Source organism: Macrotis lagotis, chromosome 1, assembly GCF_037893015.1.
Source record: "Macrotis lagotis isolate mMagLag1 chromosome 1, bilby.v1.9.chrom.fasta, whole genome shotgun sequence".
Lineage (NCBI taxonomy): Eukaryota > Metazoa > Chordata > Mammalia > Peramelemorphia > Peramelidae > Macrotis > Macrotis lagotis.
The window spans coordinates 130,633,176-130,653,688 of NC_133658.1; the positions used below are offsets into that span (position 1 = coordinate 130,633,176).

The following is a 20,513-nucleotide window of genomic DNA, read 5'->3' on the forward strand; positions in this document are numbered from 1 at the left end:
AGCGGCGCCCCCGGGACGTGGGGCGGAAGCGCGCCTGCGCAACAAACGAGTCGGCGTTGGTGGTGCCGTGGCGCGGGGCAGACGGGGTCTCAGGGAGAGTGGGCTCCCTCTGCGCTTGCGTGGCCCGGGCCGCTCGGCTGCTCCTGGGCGCCCGGCTCGCCGCCATCTTGTGTCGGGACTTCATTGTTCGGGCACAGGGGCGGGCGGGCTCGCGTTGCCGCCGCTGCCGGACGGAGGAGAGGCGGACGGGACCTCGCTTCGCCGAGAGCGACAGAAGCCCCCGGTAGCCCTGACTGCCGGGCCGCCGAGGGAGGTGGTAGGGGGCCGGGGAGCAGGAGGCCGAGGAGCCGCCGCCGCCGCAGCCATGGAGGACGAGATGCCCAAGACCCTGTAAGTCGCGCGGAGCGCGGCGGCCCGGGGGCCGCGCCGGGCGGGCGCAGGGGTGGGACGGAGGCCCGGCCCGGAGCGGCCTTTTGTTTCCCGCGGCGCCCGCGCCCCGCCGCCGGCTCCCATTTCCGTCTCCTCCGCCATGAGGTCGGGGCTGCCGGGCCGCGAGGCGAGGAGCGGGCGCCGGGGCCATGCCGCCCCGGAGCCCGGGCGAAGACGGGCCGGGTGTCGGTTTAGACTCGCCTCTCCTCCGCGCAAACGTTCCGTTTCTGGTCCCTCTCCCCCCCACCCCCACCGCCACCCCCCTGCCCCTGCCCCGACCCCCACCCTTCTCCCCCCACCTCCACCCTTGCCTCGCTCGGCTCTTTTTTCCTCCATTTTCAGCTCCCTCCCCCCACCCCGATCGTTTCCTTTTTATGTTCAAAACTTCTCAGTGTTTCATTTTGCCCTTCTTGGCGGCGGGGACTTGTGTTGGCCCCCCCCCCCCCCCCCCCCCCGAATGCCAGCGCTCAGATTCAGTTACGTTGGAGAGACCTGGATTTAGAGCCTACTGTGTGCCAGGAATCGTCGGGGGATGCGAAGGTGAAGACAAAAAACCGAACCGGGCCTGCCTTCCGGCGGCTTCGCGCTCCCGGGGAGGGGGCATAAATAACTACACTGCATGTGTACCAAAAAGTGGAAGGGGGTGGATGGGGACAAAGGACAGGCAGCTAAAAGTGCTTCAGAAAAATTTGAGAAAGGAGAGAACCATTTCATCAGAAGAAAGCCAAATATTTTTCTTCCTTTCTTTTCACCCTCCCCATAAAAAAGTTGAAATAGAGAGGAAAAACAAATAATCTCTTTTCCCCCCATTATCCCCAAAGCCCGCTAGACCTTAAAATTTTTTTGAAACCGATCTAACAAAATGGAGGGGGGGAGGGGATTAAAATTTTCTTTTCCTATTTTAGAGATAATAGGCACTCATGTGATTTGACATGCTGCATAAAGAGCTAGCAGTAGTTTTGAATCAACAGTTAAATCTCCATAACTGATTATCATTGATCTCTGAGAATCCTTTCCATACTGGTACATTTCTATGACTGAATATCAATTTTTTGTGAGTGCTTTCTAAGGCTTCCATTTCTTTGTCATTTGAGCTTCTTGTATTCCCCTTTGTTTTACAAAATGAAAAGTACCCCTTATAAGCATAAACTTGTTTCTTACTACCCTTGACTTTTAAGTCCATGCCTCTAAATATTGTCCATGAAGACTTAACATCTTTTTAATCTTTTAATCTGTAGATTGTATTGCTTTTCATTTTCATGATTTCCCCGGAGATATGAGCTAAGATTACATGTAAAAACTAAATTTTAGATTGCTTATTGTAGCTTTTCTTTTTCAGTTCGTAATGCCATGTTTTCTGCATCAGCTATTCTCAAAAATTTCGATTTTGCATTGACATTGATATTTACCATTTAGGTGACAACTTGATGTAACAGTGACTAGTTCTAGTAATTTAAGAACTTAACTATTGTTATTTTGTGGCTCTTGACTAGGAAGCAGCAATTAAGTATATATTTTTGGTATTGCAAAAGCCTCCCTATAGTTAGGAACTTCCCAAGAATTAGTTGAAGCTTTTATTGGAAATTATTTTTTACTTCTAATTAGCTAGTGGGCAGTTTGGAAATGTGATTAATTTGCTAATGACTAATAACTTCAAAATATTTCAGGTTTGAGATTTTGAAATAATTTTATAATTTGCTAAATTCAGAAGCTATCAAAAACATTTAGTTTTGTCATTGAAATTTGTCATCTTTACCATAATTTGGGCATGTAAAAGTATTTATAATTTAAGTGGGCTATTTGTTTTACATAATAAGTACATCAATTGTGTTCTTGTTAAAATGTTTAGCCTCTGAATTAGAAATTTAGCATTTGATTGTACATCATAAATTTCTTCCTCAAAATTGAATTTCAGGGTTTGGTAAGATGAAACTAGAGATCAGATTTGTGATTTCTTTAGGAAAATCCTTCTATCCATGGAGAGGTGAACCTTTTCTATAATTTAGAATCCTAGAGTTGCCTAGAACAGAAGTGTCAAAAACATGCAGCCTCCTACAGTTTCTAATCTAATCCAAACCAGATTAAAATATAATTGGGAAATAGTTAACAAAATAAATAAAAATACAAAAATACAATTTTCTATATCAATATGGGGGTGCACAGGGAATCCCTCCCAATGACTTGGTCTTTTCCCTCCTTTTCTGTCTGACACTACTGACACAGAGTATTCAGAAGTTTAGTAACTAGACTAGTAGAATGTGTCAGAACCCAAGTTTTCCTAGCCAATTCTTTACCATTTTTGCTGTTTTTGTTTTCAATTGTAAAAATTATTTTCTTATAGAAAACATTCATTCAAAAAATAATTGAACCTTCCCTATGCAGGAATTTCTGGGGAATATAGTTATTTGAGGTCTTAAGAAATTAACTTAGGCGGGGAAAAGTGATAAGGCTCTCTCTTCAGTCTATAGAACAATGATAAAATAACTATTATATTACTAGAAATTATGGGGCAAGACAGAGAAGGTAGGTTTCCCCCTTTCCTGATCTAAACAGTATTTCAATGAGTAAATACTGTCTTGTCCCCTCATCTCCCTCCAGATTTTTCTTTCCTACTTCTTCCATATGGCCGCATAGTACCTTCCTGAAGTGTCCCAAGCCTTCTGCTCAGACCTGCATTTCCATTAAAGCATCTTAAAATTACTTTCTATCGGGGTGGCTAGGTGGTGCAGTGGATAGAGCACTGGCCTTGGAGTCAGGAGTACCTTGAGTTCAAATCCGGCCTCAGACACTTAATAATTACCTAGCTGGGTGGCCTTGGGCAAGCCACTTAACCCCATTGTCTTGCAAAAACTAAAAAAAAAAATTACTTTCTATTGATCAAAATACTCCATTCAGTGCAGGTACCTGTGAAAACCAGTTTTAGTTGAACTTGTAGTGAATTGACAATTTTTAATTGAAATAACATGAGTGATAGAACTGGCATTCTTCCTAAAGGCATATACATATTTTTATTATTTATTTAAGGCAGTGGGGTTAAGTGACTTGCCCAAGGCCACACAGCCAGGCAATTTTTAAGTGTTTGAAGTCTGATTTGAATTCAGGTCCTCCTGACTCCAGGGCCCGCACTCTATCCACTGTGCCACCTAGCTGCCCTGGCATATACATTTTTAGGGGTGGTGGTGCTGATGAATAATTGGTAGTATATTTGAAGGCAATATGAGAAAGTGAGGAACATTTTTTTTATTCATCGTTGAAAAGATTTTCTAAGGATATCTACATTTTTATTTGGCTGATGAATAAGATAATTGATAGAATTGGAGGCAGTGGTAAAGTGAAGGGAAATTTTTTAGGAATTTGCTGACAAGAAGGCTGTTATTAAGACAAGTCTCTTTTGGGGGGGAGTATGGTATCAGAGGTAGCTATTCTGAAATTTTTCCCTTCCTCTATTTCTGAAGTCAGTTCTCTGAAAGCTCAAGTCATCAGCCCAATCTGAAGTAGCATAAAGGTCACATTAGAAAATAGTCTCATTTTCAAGAAGTGAGAGTCAGTTCTTTTCATTTAAGATCAGAAGTCTGGTACTCTGTTCTTAAATTCTTGTTTGTACATATTGTACTTGGGGGAAAATTTGTAGAAAGAAATTTTCATTCTGTATCCAGTTAGTTAACATAATTTTGAGAAAAAAATTATTAATTTATTAAGTATTCATGATGTCTTGAGGCCATTTCTAGTTAACCTTAACAAACTGTATATGGATCAAAGGGCTTGGTTTTCAATTAAAACATTAAAGAAATAATTGGTGAATGTCTAGATTGACAAGAGATGGTTATAAAGAACCAATATGACTTCATCAAGAAGAGGTCATGACTTTACTTTTTTTGCCAGGATTGTTAAACTAGAGATAAGTGGTAAATAAATACCATGCTAAACTAAAATTTAGGAAATCTTACTCAAAATATTTCTTGCTGTGCTTTTGGACAAACTGAAGAGCTATTGATTATCATTGGTGATAAAACAATCTGATGGATTTCAAACTGGTTGGACTTAGAGAAATTGTTAAAGATTCTTTGTCACGAGTAAGGTATCTAGTGAAATGGATCCAGGAATAATCTGTCTTGAATCTGTTTTTTTAAGTGACTTGGATAAAGATAAAGGTAGTATACACAACATATTTTCATTTTACACAAAGCTTGAATGAATAAACAACACATTGGTATTGTGGAATTTAGAAATGAACATATAGTTCCCTAACAGTAACATAATTGGAAAGTAATTTTGGTGTGTACAAAGACTAAATGAGTGAATGCTGAATTATTTTTTTTGTACATGTATTTTCTTCAGTTGCATATAAACAAAAACTTTTAGCAATGGATTTTTAAAATTTGAGTTCCAAATTCTTTCCCTTCCTTCCCCCTTCTTGAAAAAGCAAACAGTTTGATAATAGATTATACATGTATAGTCATGAATCCATACTGCAAAAGAAGATGCAGACCAAAAAACCTCAAGAATAATAAATTAAAAGAAGTATGCTTCAATTTGCATTCAGTTCCATGTCTGGAGGTGGATAGCATTTTTCATCATAAGTCCTTTGGAATTGTTTTAGATCATTGTTTTGCTGAAAACAGCTAAGTCATTCAAAAATGATTATACAATATTGCTGTTACTGTGTATAATGTTCTTCTGGTTCTGTGCTCACTTTACTTTTCATCCATTCTTGTAAGTCTAACCAGGTTTTAGTATTCCTTCACAATCAGTTTGTTCATTCATTTCCCAATTGATGGATTTCACCTCAGTTCCCATTTCTTTGCCACCCCAGAAAGAGCAAATGTTTCTGTATGTATAGACTCTTTGCCCTTTTTTCTTGGAACTCTTTCAAATACTGATCTAGTAGTGGTAAGATCAAAAGGGTAGGCCAGTTTGATTGTCCTTTTGGGCATAGTTCCAAATTGCTCTCCAGAATGGTTAGTTCAGTTCACAATTCCATCAGCAATGCAGTAGTGTCACAATTTTACCACATTCCCTCCATTTGTCATTTTCCTTTTCTGTTGCATTAGCTAATTTGATACATATGAGGTACAGTACCCTAGAGTATTTAATTTTCATTTCTTTAATATTATTTAGAGCATTTTGATTTAGAGCATATTTTATATGTGACTGTAGATAACTGATTTTTCCTGAAAACTGGCAGTTCATGTTTTTGACCATTAACAATTGAGGAATGACTTGGAATTATTATAAATTTGACTCAGTTTTCTACATATTTGAGAAATGAGGCCCATTATTAGAGGTACTTGCTGCCGATTTTCCCCCAGTTTCCTGATTTCCTTAAAACCTTTGCTATTAATTTTATTTGGGCAAAACCTTATTAATTTAATCAAAATTGTCCATTTTACACCCTGTAATGCTCTCCTGTTCTTGTTTGGACATGAATTCTTTCCTTAACCCCAGATCTATGATGGGTAACTATTCCATGCTTCCTTAATGGTGATTTCTTGTCCCAAAATCTACATTGAGCTAGTTTTCCACAGTATTTGGATTTTTTGAATATGTCGAACACTAGATTACTCTGGTCATATGCTGGTTTGAATTGTGTGCTTAATATGTTCCACTGATTGTTTTGATAACTTTCTTTATAATACAGTTTGAGATCTGGCACTGCTAAGCCACTTTGCTTTATCAGTTTTAATTTTTTATAAGTTAATTTATTATTTATATAATTTAAATCTTTTTTTTATATTACAGTACCAGATAAAAGCATTATAGTACAATAATACAGAAGTCTGGTAAGAATGCTCTTTTCAAATTTGTGTTCTACACATAATGTGTGTTCTATTGAATTCCCTAGATTGTAAATGTAGTCATCCTGCTTTAAGTGACTTAATTGTTTTGTCTGCTTGTTCATCTTCATCCTCCATTCTCGTGGATATCTATGACACTGCCTCCTTTATTAATTGGGAATATTCCTGTGGAAAACTAGTTCAGTGTATTCTGGGTAAGTGGCCCTGGCCAGGGGTACCTTGTATACCATCTAAAGCTGGGAAGGGTGGTTGCCATTGTTCTTTGTGTTCTCTCTTTCAGTATATTGTGAACATGTTGAAGAACTTAGATTTAATAGGCGGGAAGATAGCAAGAGGAGGCTTTAAGTTGCAAGTCAGACAGAAAGGCCCTATGCATGTATGCTCCTAAAAATGAAACAGCAAAGAACATAGTAATTAATTTATCTTCTTAATGTGACTTCGAGTAATAAAACCATATTGGACTTTGAGGATTTTATTTTTCTACTCCATAGTATCTAAGGCTTTTGAGGAGGCAGGGATTACAAGTTACCAGATCCTGTCTGCACAAAGTTGCTTCTCTGGAATGTGGATTATAAAGACTAGACTAGAAACAGCAGAGTGAGTAGAGGATGGAGTGAGCTATTCTGCTGTTTTTCAAGGCTTTTATGTTTGAGGTCTGTCTATTAGTGATGATGGTGGTGTCAGGCCTCTTCTCCAGAGTTTGATTTCCCCTTCATGATGACTGAATAGCCAAGTTGAAAGACCTGAATGGGGAGCAGGGGTATTGGGTCTACTAGAGTCAGGATGCTTCTTTCTGTCTCTTCTTTAAGGTGCCTTGTTACTTCAGGAAGGGTAAGCATGCCTTGTCAGTTACAATTGATGTTAGAGGGGATAATAGGCTTCTCTACCAGGGGTCCTTCAGTGATGGTTATAAAAACTCAGAACACTTCTTTTCAGGGATCTTTGGCTTAAGAAAATTTTAAATGTATGCATTTTTGTTGCATTCTAAATTTAAAGAATTCTAAAGTCACCTAAAAAGTGATGTATTGGAATAAGTGAATCTCAAAAGATACGGATTTTACTTTCTTTGGATTCTGTAAAGTATGTGATTTTGGGCAAGTCACTTAATGTTTCAGGGCCATCTTTCTTTATCTGAGGTAGGTAGATCAAGATGACCTTTAAGATCCCTTCCAACTTTTCCTTTTTTGGGGGAGGAGTTTGTGGTACAGTGGGGTTAAGTGACTGGCCCAAGGTTACACAGCCAGAAAGTATCATGTGTCCCAGGTCATATTTGGACTCGGGACCTCCTGATTTCAGAGGGGTTGCTCTGTGATTGCTGTATTCATTTTACCACCTAGCTTGACTTTAAAAAAATATTTGAGAATAAAAAAGTTGAGGATAGCCTTTGAATTATGTTTTTGTGTACTTCCTGCATGGTATGAAAATTGTACCCTCTGTATATTATTGCCCATTAGTGTCTTTGCTTTTGATATTAGTAAAATAGAATTTTATTTGACACAATTTCTTCATGCAAAACATAATTTTTTGTTTAAAATGTTCTGCATTTTTTTTAAATGTTCCTTGATAACAGTGTGCTATGGAGAGAATTTTTCCAATCTTGGGTAAATCCTGCTAAGCAAAGTATAAAAGGAGACCTGTTTGTCAGAATTTGCCTCTATCCTGAAGTTATATACTATGCAAAATCCAAAAAGGAAAGGAATTTCCTGTTACAGAATCTTGTTTGTGAATCACATTGTGATATTTTCATTAAATCCCCTAATAGTAGAGGATTCCTTTAATGAAATATAACCCTAAGGAGAACCTACTTGATACTTCACACTGAAAAAAACAAATGTCTACAATGTTTCATGTTGCCATCTTAACCAGAAGGCCTAACCAAATATTTCTTGAAAAATATTATAGATGTACTTGTAATTTTTTGTTTGTGCATCATGTGCTTCTCAACTGGTACTCTGAGTGATAATCATGTTCAAATCTGAAGAGACTGTAGAGTTCCATGACACCTAACCATAAAAGAATACTGCTCAAAACATGATAATCAATTGAATGGAAAAATTCATTGAATCAAGATCAATATCTTGATCAAACAGTTGAGGTAGATTGAGTTGGGACCATATTTGGCTAGAATGAGAGCAAGTTGCATCATTTTTTAGGAAATTACAGAATTTTCAATGATTCTAAGCTTTTTTAACCACCAACACTTATCGTTACATGTATAGTTTCATGATAATATTTAAAGGTTGAAAAATCATAGAATATTGTACTAGTCAAAGAATTAAACTTGCAAGTAACCAAAAGGGCAATAGAAAAACAAAATGAAAGGTATAATAGACTAAAGCAAATTGTCAGCAGACTTATAATGAGATAATATAAATACCTTAATGTGTTTTCAGCTTTCCTTTGTTTCATTTAAAGAGAGAGGTTTACCTGATACCTGCCATTTCTATGTATAATCTTCATCTTGAAGACTCAAATATGAGAAGTAGGAAGTCATGAAATCAACAAGCATTTATTAATAAGCACCTAGTATATTCCTGTTGGATTTTATTTGTGTATTCTCCCTTTGTAGGAATGTTAGTGCTACTTTAATTTATCTTTCTAGATTTCTCTTGACTTGTGTTTATATTTTGAAGTTCTTATTTAGTTTCAGAGCTTATAGTAGAGATTAGGAACACATTTTTGGCTATGGCTAATATGGAGATTTGTTTTCCTTGACTACATTTATATTTATTTGTTACAAAGTTTTCCTTTTTTCCCCTCCACCTTGGGCAAGTTACTTAACCCCACTGTACTACAAACTCCTCCCCTCCAAAAAAGAGAAAATAAATAATTAAAAAAAACTGACTGTATTCAATTTTGTAGGGTAATTATAAGGTAAGTTATAATATAGGGTAAGCTTATATCTTTTGCATTTTGGATACTTACTGTGTGACCTTGGGCAAGTCACTTAACCCCATTGTACCACAAACTCCCCTCCAAGAGAAAATAAATACTGAAAAAAAACTGTCTATATATTCAGTTTTGTAGAGTAATTGATTTTAAGCTTATATCTTTTGCATTTTGGAATATTGTGTTTTCAGGTATCTCATTTAAGATAGAAACATTCAGGTTTTGTATGTGTGTTTTTGGTTTTTTTTTTTTGACTCTGGTTTTCTGGTATTTTGAATGTTTCTGAATGTTTTTAGCATTTTTTCTTTAATGTGGAAGATGTGAATCTAGGCTATGATAACCCTGGGGGACTTTTCATTTTGGGGTGTCCTCCCTTTCCCACCAGCTTGGGTGATTGATGAATGCTTTAGATTTCATTTGATTCTCTGGGTCTAATGGATCTGGGCAGTTTTTTAATTTGTGCTTTCTTGACATAACTAGGCTTTTAAAGTTTTCAGGGAGTCCAATGATTCTTAAATTTTCTCTTTTCAAACCATTTCCCAAGTAGATAGCTTAAATTTTCTAATTTTCAATTTTTTGGGGGTAATATTTATTGCTGTTAAAATAGTAGATCTTTGAGGTTCAAAACTGGATTTTCAGGGATTTCTGGTATCTTAGGCAGAATGGTTAAGGATCTTTCAGAGTTTCTGGGTTTAGGATATCCCTTTTTGAAGGTTACTATTCCTAGACTGGCTGCTGCTGTTTGTATCTCTGGGCTTCTGTTGTCCTTCCTATGCAGGAATTTGGGGAGTTCTAGTAGTAAATAGAAAAATCTCTTAAAAAGAATTATGCTTTGAGCATTCATCTCCATTCTAACATTAGACTTAAAGTTATAAATTCCATCAAATCAATAAACATTTTTTATTTTTATTTTTAGGTTTTTGCAAGGCCAATGGGGTTAAGTGGCTTGCCTAAGGCCACACAGCTAGGTAGTTAAGTGTCTGAGACCAGATTTGAACCCAGGTACTCCTGACTCCAAGGCCAGTGCTTTATCCACTACACCACCTAGCCGCCCCAATAAACATTTATTAAAGACCTAATGTGCCAGACTCTGCTAATAATGACAGTTAAGGTCTGTAACAAAATCCTTTGCTATCAAGGAACTCACAATTTAATGGGGAAGAGAACAAGCAAACAAAATTAAAACAAGCTATGTATAGAATAAAAGGGAAGTACATAGATCCAAGAGAATGAAGGATATTTGTGGGACAGCCAAGAAACCAGTGTTACTGGACCAAAGAGAATGTGGGTAGGGCTTAAGTTCTAAGAGAACTAGAAAAGTGTGGAAGTAGAGGTAGGTTACAAAGGATTGGAATACCAAACAGAGCATTGTATATTTTAACATAGAGGCAATAGGGAATCTTTGGAATTTAATGGAGGGGGTGTGACATAATCAGACTTAAGGTTTTAGGGAAATCATTTTAGTGTTTGAAGGGAGGCTGGGTTTAGGGAAATCACTTTAGTGTTTGAAGGGAGGCTGGGTTCTCATGATGAGAGACTTGAAGCAGTCAATTCTTCCTGTAGGTTCAAGGTTATGAGAGTCTGCACTAAAGACTGGAGGCTGTGTCAGAGGAGGAAAGGGGCTTTTATAGAGAGAATTTCAAAGGTGAAACTGACAGATCTTGGCAATACCTTGGATATAGGGGATAAGAGATAGTGAGTCCAGAATAATTAAGTTGTGAAGCTGAGGGACTTGAGATGATGGTGTTAACCTCTACAATGATAGCGGAGTTTAGAGTTGGGTACAGTTTGGAGGAAAGATAATGTTTCATTTTGCACCTAATGATTTTAAGAGGTCTACTGAACATTCAGTTTAAGATGTCTCAAAGATAATTGGAAATGTGAAATTGGAGGTCAGTAGAGTTTAGGGCAGGATGGGAAGATTTGAGATAGATTTTTAAATTCTTGGGAATTGATGGATCACTAAATAAAACTATAATCATTTGTTCTCAAAGAAGACCATGACATCAGGGAGATGATGCCATGACAAGCACATGAATTAGATTTTGAGTGAGGGGGTGCTGTGTGCTAAGTCACCAGCCTCACTTTCTGCTCTGAAGCCATCAGGAACCAGTGGCCATATATGAATCAGGATGACTGGAGTTGGCCCTGGATGTGAGCAATCAGGGTTAAGTGGCTTGCCCAAGATCACACAAGTAGTAAGCATGCTAGGGTTTTTGAGGCCAGATTCATACCCTTGTCCTCCTGACTACAAAGCCATTACTTTGTCCACTGCACCATCTAGCTGCCCAAATGAAACTATTGAAGGAAAAGAAAAGAGGGTTAGGACAAGAACCTTTTGAGACAATTATATTTACAACCTTTCAGCTCCTCTGGACCACATATTCTAACAAAAACTTGTCAAGGACTGCATATAGAAAGAATTTAATGTTTCTTTATGACTGCAATGTAACCTATATTGCCTCTGAGTATAATAACAAAATGTAATAATGTAATAAAGTAATAAATTGTAATAAAGTAATAAATTGTAATAAAGTATAATAATAAAAATGCCTAATAAAACATTTACTTTTTAAACAAAAAACAGGAATATGGCATTTTTAATGTGAACCCTGAGCCTGCTTTTTCAATACCAGTCAATCTATATGTGTTTTTTGTTGTTTTGCTTTTATACAAGGTTAATTGACTTGCCCAAGGTCACACAGCTAGGTAATTATTAAGTGTCTGAGGGCAGATTTGAACTCAGGTCCTCCTGACTCCAGGGCTGGTGTTCAATCCACTATACCACCTAGCTGCCCCTGTATGTGGTTTGAAAGAGGTTATAGTGATGTGAACGACATTTTTAAGATGCTCACCTGAAATTTTTGTTTTGCTTTTTGTGTGCTTCATATGGGAAAAATGTTGCTTACAAATATACATACTCTTCTATAGAGATATCATGACCAGGGCATGTTTGTGAAATACTGAATGTGCTCACTGTTCCTTCATTTTTCATTGTGACTTTGGCCACATGAATAGTCTTCAAGTTGGACACACCTGATTTAGAGAGTGTGATCTGGATGATGAGAATCTAGCAAAGGAGGAATATTCAGATAGGTGGGAGCAGAAGCAGGAGAGAGTAAGGTCTTAAAAACTTAAGAGAAGAGTGTTGTCATGAAAGAAGAGACTGTGGAGAGGTCAAGGGTAATCAAGATTGAGAAAAGACCATTGGATTCAGTTGAAAGAATTGGAATTTTTTTATGCTTTTTTTTTCTCCCCTAGAATGTACTTCCATGTCCTTCCTACCTACCCCAAACCAGCCATTGTCACATTAATGTAAAGAAAAATATCATTGAAAATCTTCAAATTCAATGCAGAGACCAAATATAACTTCAGAGTACCAACAGATAAATATTTGCTCCTGGATTCTCTTTAAAAAAGGGATAGCCTTTATCTGAAAATGAATAGTACATTATCAGATATGACCAATATGTTGATTTGTATTGCCTAACTGTACTTCTTTGTTAACAAAACTATTGGCTTGAGATGATTTGGGAAGATGATAGTGATATATTAAAAAAGTACATTAATTTTACTATATGAACATATCCTTTTTGGTAAAATTTAGTATTTTTTTATAATTTTTTCAAACATTTTAGTATTTTGGAATAGGATTTTTTTTTCTTTTATATTTAAAAAAATCCAGGGCTTTGTGTGTATTTTTATGTTTCCAGTCATGCATGTGTCAATCCAATGTTCTGAGACTATTGAGAAATTAGTCTTTCCTTTTTTAAAGAAATCTGAACTCCAGTGTAGATTGTTATTTTATCTTGAGATTGTGACCAAATTCTATACCCTCTCAGTTTTATTTTTTAAAATGAGAATTGAACTCATTCAGTAAGATCCTTTCTATCTCCTAAAAACTAATTATATGTCAAATATTTTAGTGCCTGATCTCAAATGTTAACATTTTTGAAGTGACCTGTCTTTATTGCAGCAGTGTCAAACTCTAAAAGAAGGAACTGCTGCTTGCTGCTGGAATATTAACAATTAGCATTTATGTTGTATTGTTATTTATTTGTCAAACATTTTCCAATTACATGTTAATTTGGTTTACATGATACACAAGAACTACTAGTTTCTTAGAGTTTAAAACCTCAACCTACTGCACTTAAATTTTTAAAAATGTGCTGTCATTGAGCACATCTTCATAGAATATTGAATTTGAAATAGAACTGAGAACTTTCAAATTTTCTTTTTTTATTTGAAATATTAATGGGAGACAACAAAGATATGAGTGTGCATATGTAGATAAAATGTCTTCCAGTTATAAAAAGGAAGAAAGGGGTCAGGAAAGTCTTTGTAGAAGGTGTCACTTGAACTGAGTTTTGGATGAAATGGACTTCTGAGAGATTGTAAATGAAGAGGGAATCCTCTTATTCTAGGTGTGAGGAACAACAAGTCCAAAGGCATGAAGATAAGAGATTGTATTTTGTGTGAATAACAGCAAGAGAGTTAACTTGGTTAGTATTGGGGGTGGGGATAATAATGGAATTGATTTGCAGAAGTCAAAATTTTAAACTCTTAAAATTACTGTACTTGGTGTTAATGACTTTCATCCATATTCCATTTTTAGCACCACCAATTTAAATTTTTAAAAAGTATGAGAAATAAAATGAGCTTTTCTATATACATGGTAGAACAGCAGGAAGGGATTGTAAAATGAAAACGAATCTTTATTATGTAGAACTCTTTTCTTTTGAAGTATAATAAATTCATCATGTAACTTTCAAAGCTGTCCAGTTTGTGATTCCTTCTGGCCTTCCTTCTGTTCATATTTTATTTTATTTTTTTAATCCTAGCTTCTTTCTCTCTCCTACTACTCCCCCTTCCTATTGAAAAGTAAAACAACCCACATAACAAGAAATTACAAACAAGCAAAACATTTCTACATTTGCTGTGCCCTATGCATAATCTATCCATCCTGCATGACCACTGTGGGAAATTTATTTTGCTTGAACTATAAATGTAACAGAGGTTTTGTTTTTCAATTGAAGGGAGGAAAAGGAAAAGAAGGCAGATTTCTGTTGTTTAAAAAAAATACTTAATTTTAAAAATATAAGTTTCATTGAGAGTGGCTCTGGAATCATATTCACCAGTTTAGTCAGTATTTAGGGGTACAGTTTGTCTGGGCCCAGAGAATTTGAACTCAATTTTTGTCACTTATCTTAGGTATCAACCTTTTAATTATTCATTTGTATTTCATTAAGTCTAAATATCCTAGAGGGCAAGGAAAACAGAAGCAAAAAGAAAAAAAAGAATATTTTAACTGAGGATCAGAAAAATTAAATTTAACCCAAAAGCGAACTTGTGTCCAAGTTTACACAGCATGTCAAGGCTTGAAAATCTCCCCAGTACCAGTTTTATCATGCTACCCTTAGTTTTGAAAATTCATATTCTCAAACAGGTTGTTTTATAGATTGTAGAAAATGATGAAAGAAATTTGGGTGGTTACAGTCACTGTTGGGTCTCAATAGATGTGCAAAGAGAGAGAGAGAGAGCATTCTGATAATCTTTGCATAACTTCTATGCTATGCATTGATAAAAATTGTATGTGTTCAGAGAAAACAACATATCCTTGATGAAGACATATTAGAGATGGCAAAATTATAACAACTTTTTTTTTCAGTTGAAAGTAATACATCTTTAGTTTTTGTTTAAACACCACAGTTTTTTCTGCAACTACAAATGGTATTTTTTGTCACAGATACTCTAAAATTGTCCCTGGTTATATGCACTCATGGAATAGGCAAGTCTATTAAGGTTGATCATCAGCCCTGTTTTGCTGTTAGGGTGTATTATGTTCTTCTGCTTCTGCCCATCTCGTTCAGAATCAGGTCATGCAAGTCTTTCCAGGCTTCTCTAAATTCCATCTCCTGATTCCTAATAGAACAGGGTTCCACAACATTCATATGCCACAATTCTTTCAGCCATTCTCCAATTGATGGGTATCCCCTTGGTTTCCAATTCTTTGCCACTACAAATAGCTGCTGTGAATATTTTTGTACAAGTGTTTTTACCCTTTTTTCATGATCTCTTCAGGTTATAGACCCAGAAATGTTTATGCACATTTTTATTGCCCTTTGGGCATAATTCCAGATTGCTCTCCAGAAAGGTTGGATCAGTTCACAGCTCCACCAACAATGCATTAGTGTCCCAGAGTTTCCATATCCTTTCCAACATTGATCATTGTCCTTTCTGGTCATATTGGCCAATCTGAGAGTTGTGAGATGTGATACCTCAGAGATGCTTTAATTTCAAATCACTCTTTATGTGGGTTTGTATGTACAAGTTTTCCCAGGTTTTTGTGAAACCATTTCCTTCATTATTTCTTACAGCATAGTAGTGGTACATCACATATTCGATAACTTGTTTAGCTATTCTCCAATTGATAGGTAACCCCCAGTTTCCAGTTTTTAGCCATGACCAAAAGAGGTAGGAATATTTTTTTATATATCCTTATTTAACTTAGGACTAGTCCCTTTTATACACACTCTCTAATTCCCCCTTCTACCTATTCCTCATATTTCCCTTTTGAGTGAAATGTATTTTTGTACCCACTTCTGTGTGTGTATGTGTTCTTCCCTATAAAATTGGTATTTGAAAATTTTGGAGAACAGGAAAGGTGTTGCAGAACTAGAAAAGAACAAATGTTAAATGCTTAGCTTTCAAAAAATAAAGGAAAGAAGATGGAATTGCTAAGTGAGTCTAACTGCATTTTCTGGCAAAATGAACATTAAATGAACATTAAAAGCAGGCAGCATGACTTTATTCAAGAACAAAGCATGCCAACATAACCTTGTTTTCTCTTTTGACAGGGAAGTGCTATAGATTTAATTTGTATATTTGTAATTTGTTTCATGCTATTCTAGTGGAAAAAATAGAGATTTAGATTTGTTATTCACCTGTATCCTACTCTTTGTGATTTTGTTGTCTTTTTGACCATGCCAGATCCTTCCAACCTTCTCCAGTTAATGTAGAGTGTGTATAAAAGGGATGATAATAAATTTGGAAGTGATTCTTAAACTAAGGTCTGTAAAATTTGTTATAAGAATATTTTGGTTAACTATTTTGGTATAATTGGTTTCATTTGTAGTCATGTTCTTTTATTAATTTAAAAGCATTTGAAAAAAGGGTAGATGGGTTCTTAGCAATCTATGATAGCTGAGGGTAAGAAAGTGTGCTGAGGTTTATGACCTAAAAAAAGTTAGCCCCCTTTTAAAGGGATTTGGAATTGATTGAATGGGTAGACTGTAACAGCCATTTACTTAATATCAGCTTTAGAAGGGAGGTCTTCAGTGAAGTACTTCAGAATTGCTCTGTAGCATGTTATTAATGTACTTGGATAAAGGATAATGCTGATGATAACAAATCAAGGGCTAAAAGTTAAGCCACTGAATGACAGTAAGAATTGAAAATTATTTTGATAGGCTAGAATATTTGGCTGTCTCCAATAAAATAGGGAAAAGCATAATGACCTAGACTTATGAATCTGAATTTGTCAACCCAAGTACAAACTTGGAGCAAGTATGAGTTTAGAAGGCAATTTAGGGGCTGGCTAGGTGGCGTGGTGGATAGAGCTCTGGCCTTGGAGTCAGGAGTACCTGGGTTCAGATCTGACCTCAGACACCTAATAATTACCTAGCCCTGTGGCCTTGGGCAAGCCACTTAACCCCATTGCCTTGAAAAAATCTAAAAAAAAAGGCAATTTAAATGGGGGGCAATCTGGAATTTTAGCTTGTAAACAGTATGAGTAAGCATTATTTCTTGTAACCAGGAAAGTTAATGTGAACTTGGTCTGGGGTAAAAGAGGCATAACCTCCAGTGATGTATGTATGTATGTGCATAGATATGCGTGTGTGTGTGTGTATCCATCATATATGCAGATCCATGCCTTTTCAACTTAGGAAATTCTTGTTTTTCCTATAACCTTTTCAAAAGAAGTATGATCTGTATTCTGGGACAGATCTATTATATGAATATCAGTGGTGCACAAGGATTGGTCTATGTAATTTATTCCCAGTTCAGTCAAATTGACTGACATACTTTTTCTCTCCCTTAATGGTTCATAATGTAAAAATTGTACTTGAAAATTTTTTTATTTATACTAGTTTCTTTTTTCAGATGTAATTACAAAAACAAATGAGTAGCCTGTTTTATGTTTTTCTTAAGATAGTTTTTAAGCTATTAATTCAGTTTGCTTTTTACTCGTAGTTATCCTTTGCTCTTGATGTTCTTTGTTTAGTGCCTCTTAATAGACTTTCCATTGCTCCATTAAAAAATGTTCCTTTACTACATTTAAACTGCTCTATTGGCTTCAGATAAGGCCCTTGCCCATTACCTTTCTTTGTGACTTTGTTGACTTTTTTTTTTTCATTTATACAATGAATGGAAATGAAGATGATAAATTTCAGATTCAAAGGAATAGAATTGCTTTAACATGACATATAATTGAGTATTTGGAAAAGTCAGGAGAATTATTTAGGAATCATGTATAGTATGTGACTTAGTTTCTAATATCATTCAAGTTTTTAAGATTGTATTTTTTATTTTATATGTATGTGTATATATATATATATAGATATAGATACAAAGATATATACACACATACCCATATATACTCACACATAACATACACACATTTTTCTTTTCAGAAGTTTTAGAACTCCATTTTCCTTTGTATCCTTAGTAATTTTATTTTTCTACTTCTGAAAACATAGCTTTATCTGTTATTTCAATTGCTCTGCATCTTCCTATTAGTAGATGACTTTCTCAGTCATCTAGTTAAGCCATAATTAAAGTTTCATTTGATCAATTAACACTCATTCATTTATCAAGTATCAGGCACTGTTGTGCTAGGCACTGGGGATACAAAAACTAAATTAAAAGAACAAAACTTGATGACCAGTCTTCTGATGATTAATTTTTCTGAACATAACAAAGCTAAAGTAGTATTCTTTAACTTTTTCCCCCCCTTTTTTAAAATTTAAAGCAATGGGATTAAGGGACTTGCCCAAGGTCGTCACACAGCTAAGCAATTATTAAGTGTCTGATGTTGGATTTGAACTCAGGTCCTCCTGACTCCAGGGCCAGGTGCCTCTATCACATGCCACCTAGCTACCCTTAAAATTTTTTTTTTAAGTTCTCAATTTGCCCACAAGTCAGCAGATGCTGACTGTAAATGTAAAGTGTTTCACTCTAGTAGATCTTAGCTCTGCAAAGAAATGAGGGAAGGTGCTTTTTCTTCTCTCTTCTTAGGAGTCATTATATTTAAAAAGTTCAAGTTTTGTTCTTAAACTTACTTGCAGTTATTGTTGATGTTGCTTTCCTGGTTCTTCATTCTTTATCCAGCTCATAAGTGTCTTCCTATGTTTTTCTGAATTCTTCATCTTCAAAAGGTGCAATAATACTCTTATTCATGTACCTATTTGTCTAGCTATTGTGATTGTTACCTATTTTGTTTCTAGTTTTTTGCTGCCACAAAAATTGCTGTTGTGACTGTTTTCAAGTATTATATGGGACCTTTCTTTTGTCTTTTGCCCTCCAAAGAAAGACTTTGAAAGATGGATTTTTTTTTTACAGGTATGTTGGCAACCTTTCCCGAGATGTGACAGAAGCTCTAATTCTCCAGCTGTTCAGCCAGATTGGACCATGCAAAAACTGCAAGATGATTATGGATGTAAGGGTATTTTACTTAGTTCTTCTTTTTTAAACTAATAATTCCAGAAATTAATAATTCAGTGTTTGTTATTTATTAATGAAGTTTAGGGAGGAAGATGTGTGTGCATAAATGTATATACACCTGTGCACATATACATACAACTTGATTAGTTGATGCTATAGTCATTGAGCTTGACTTCATCTTTAGAAAAGCATCTTGATTTACTAAAAAGTTTTTGAGGGAAGTTTTCTATTTTTTAATAGATAAACAATACTGTAGCTAGGAATCTATAATTAAGGCATAAACTTCCAGGTTATATTTGAACTACCTTTAAATTAATATTAGGGAATCTTGAAAGTAAGTTTTAGGAAATTGAAAATTTAAAGTCCTTCAGGCTACGTTTTGAACTTTTATTGATGGCTTTTGTTTTTACTTTAATTGAGCCATTTCCTATGTGGGTCTCTGCTACATTCATTTTTGTGATAGCTTTTGTAAAAAAGGAAAATCTGTTAAGCAAAACATAGGACCACATCTGGTAGTGTATGAGACATTTTACATATGTGATTCCCACCTCTGGACTAAAAGGAAAAGATATGTATTTTCATTAAACCTGTTTTCTGGGATCAAGATTTATTATAATTATTTTGATTTCAGTTTTCTCTAGGCTACAAATAATTTAAAATGGATTTAGATCCCATCTATTTTGCAAAATCATTTGACTTTTCCATATAACAGTGAAATTATGGATCCAGTTGGTGGTAGACAGGCTTTTAAAAAATACGCATTAAGAAATTGCTGTGAATACCAGAGAAATACTTTTATAGTTTAATTTTCTTTTCCCTTTCTTGAAGCTGTCTTAAAAGTCTCTTATTTCTTTCATTCAAGATACTACCCCGAGAATCTAGTTTAATGGGTACTTATTTCACTTGTTTCCTTCTGTGTTTCCCTCCCTATATCCTATCCCCTTTCCCCCACCTTATTTTTTGTATTTGTTGTTTTTTAAAAATTGACTTTCGACTCCCATACACTTTGTCGTATATATATATCTATATATATCTATATCTATATCTATATATATATATCTATATTTTAAATTTCAAAACATTAGTACCCCGTATCTGTTTCAGTGCCTATAATATTATCCATGTTTCTATACTCTAATCAGGCTTTAAAAAATAACTATGTATACATTGTATTGACCTTTAATTTGCCATGTAACTATGGATTGGGGTCAGTGGGTGGCAGTGGGAATCAAGGAATGGCAAAGTTGAAGGGAGATTAAAAATTATTTTTTCCCTACTTTTTTTCTTTCTTCCCTCATTCTTCCCATTCCAGATTTTTGCCTTTGACCTTAGGTGAACAAGAATTTTAGACTTTACATGTGGAATGGAAAAGGAAAGATTGCCCTTGATAAGCCCACCTGAATGCAGGGTTGTTATCTTATGCTGGACTAATCTTTGAAGATTTTTATAAGTCATGTCTCCCCCTTCCTCCTCCCCCTTCCCCACCCCTAACCCTCAAAGCATGAATTCTCTGAGCATTTCTTGGGAGCAAAGGATTATATGAACATCCTTTCTTTGCTCTAATTTCCAGGTAGACTGCTCAAATGCCTTCTTGTGGTCCAGGCTTAGTAAGTCATATGAGCATTCATTTTCATTTGTATATTCTACTTGTAAGATAACTAGGTACTTTCTGATTTT

The 20,513-nt window shown here is 35.8% G+C and overlaps 1 protein-coding gene across 9 annotated transcripts in view; it reads left to right on the forward strand.

Annotated features, from left to right (window-relative positions):
* The first annotated feature begins 80 nt into the window (after positions 1-80).
* Positions 81-20,513, forward strand: part of TIA1 (TIA1 cytotoxic granule associated RNA binding protein) — a 38,826-nt gene continuing 18,393 nt past the window's right edge. The window contains exons 1-3 of one of the 9 annotated variants that reach the window (XM_074208364.1): positions 81-390; positions 18,735-18,837; positions 20,411-20,443. In XM_074208364.1, the coding sequence (XP_074064465.1) occupies positions 365-390; positions 18,735-18,837; positions 20,411-20,443 (162 nt within the window). In that variant the 5' untranslated portion in view covers positions 81-364. Of the gene's footprint in view, positions 391-18,734; positions 18,838-20,406; positions 20,444-20,513 lie in introns of those variants that run through there. The other 8 variants (XM_074208317.1, XM_074208307.1, XM_074208330.1 and 5 more) reach the window with 8 other exon arrangements.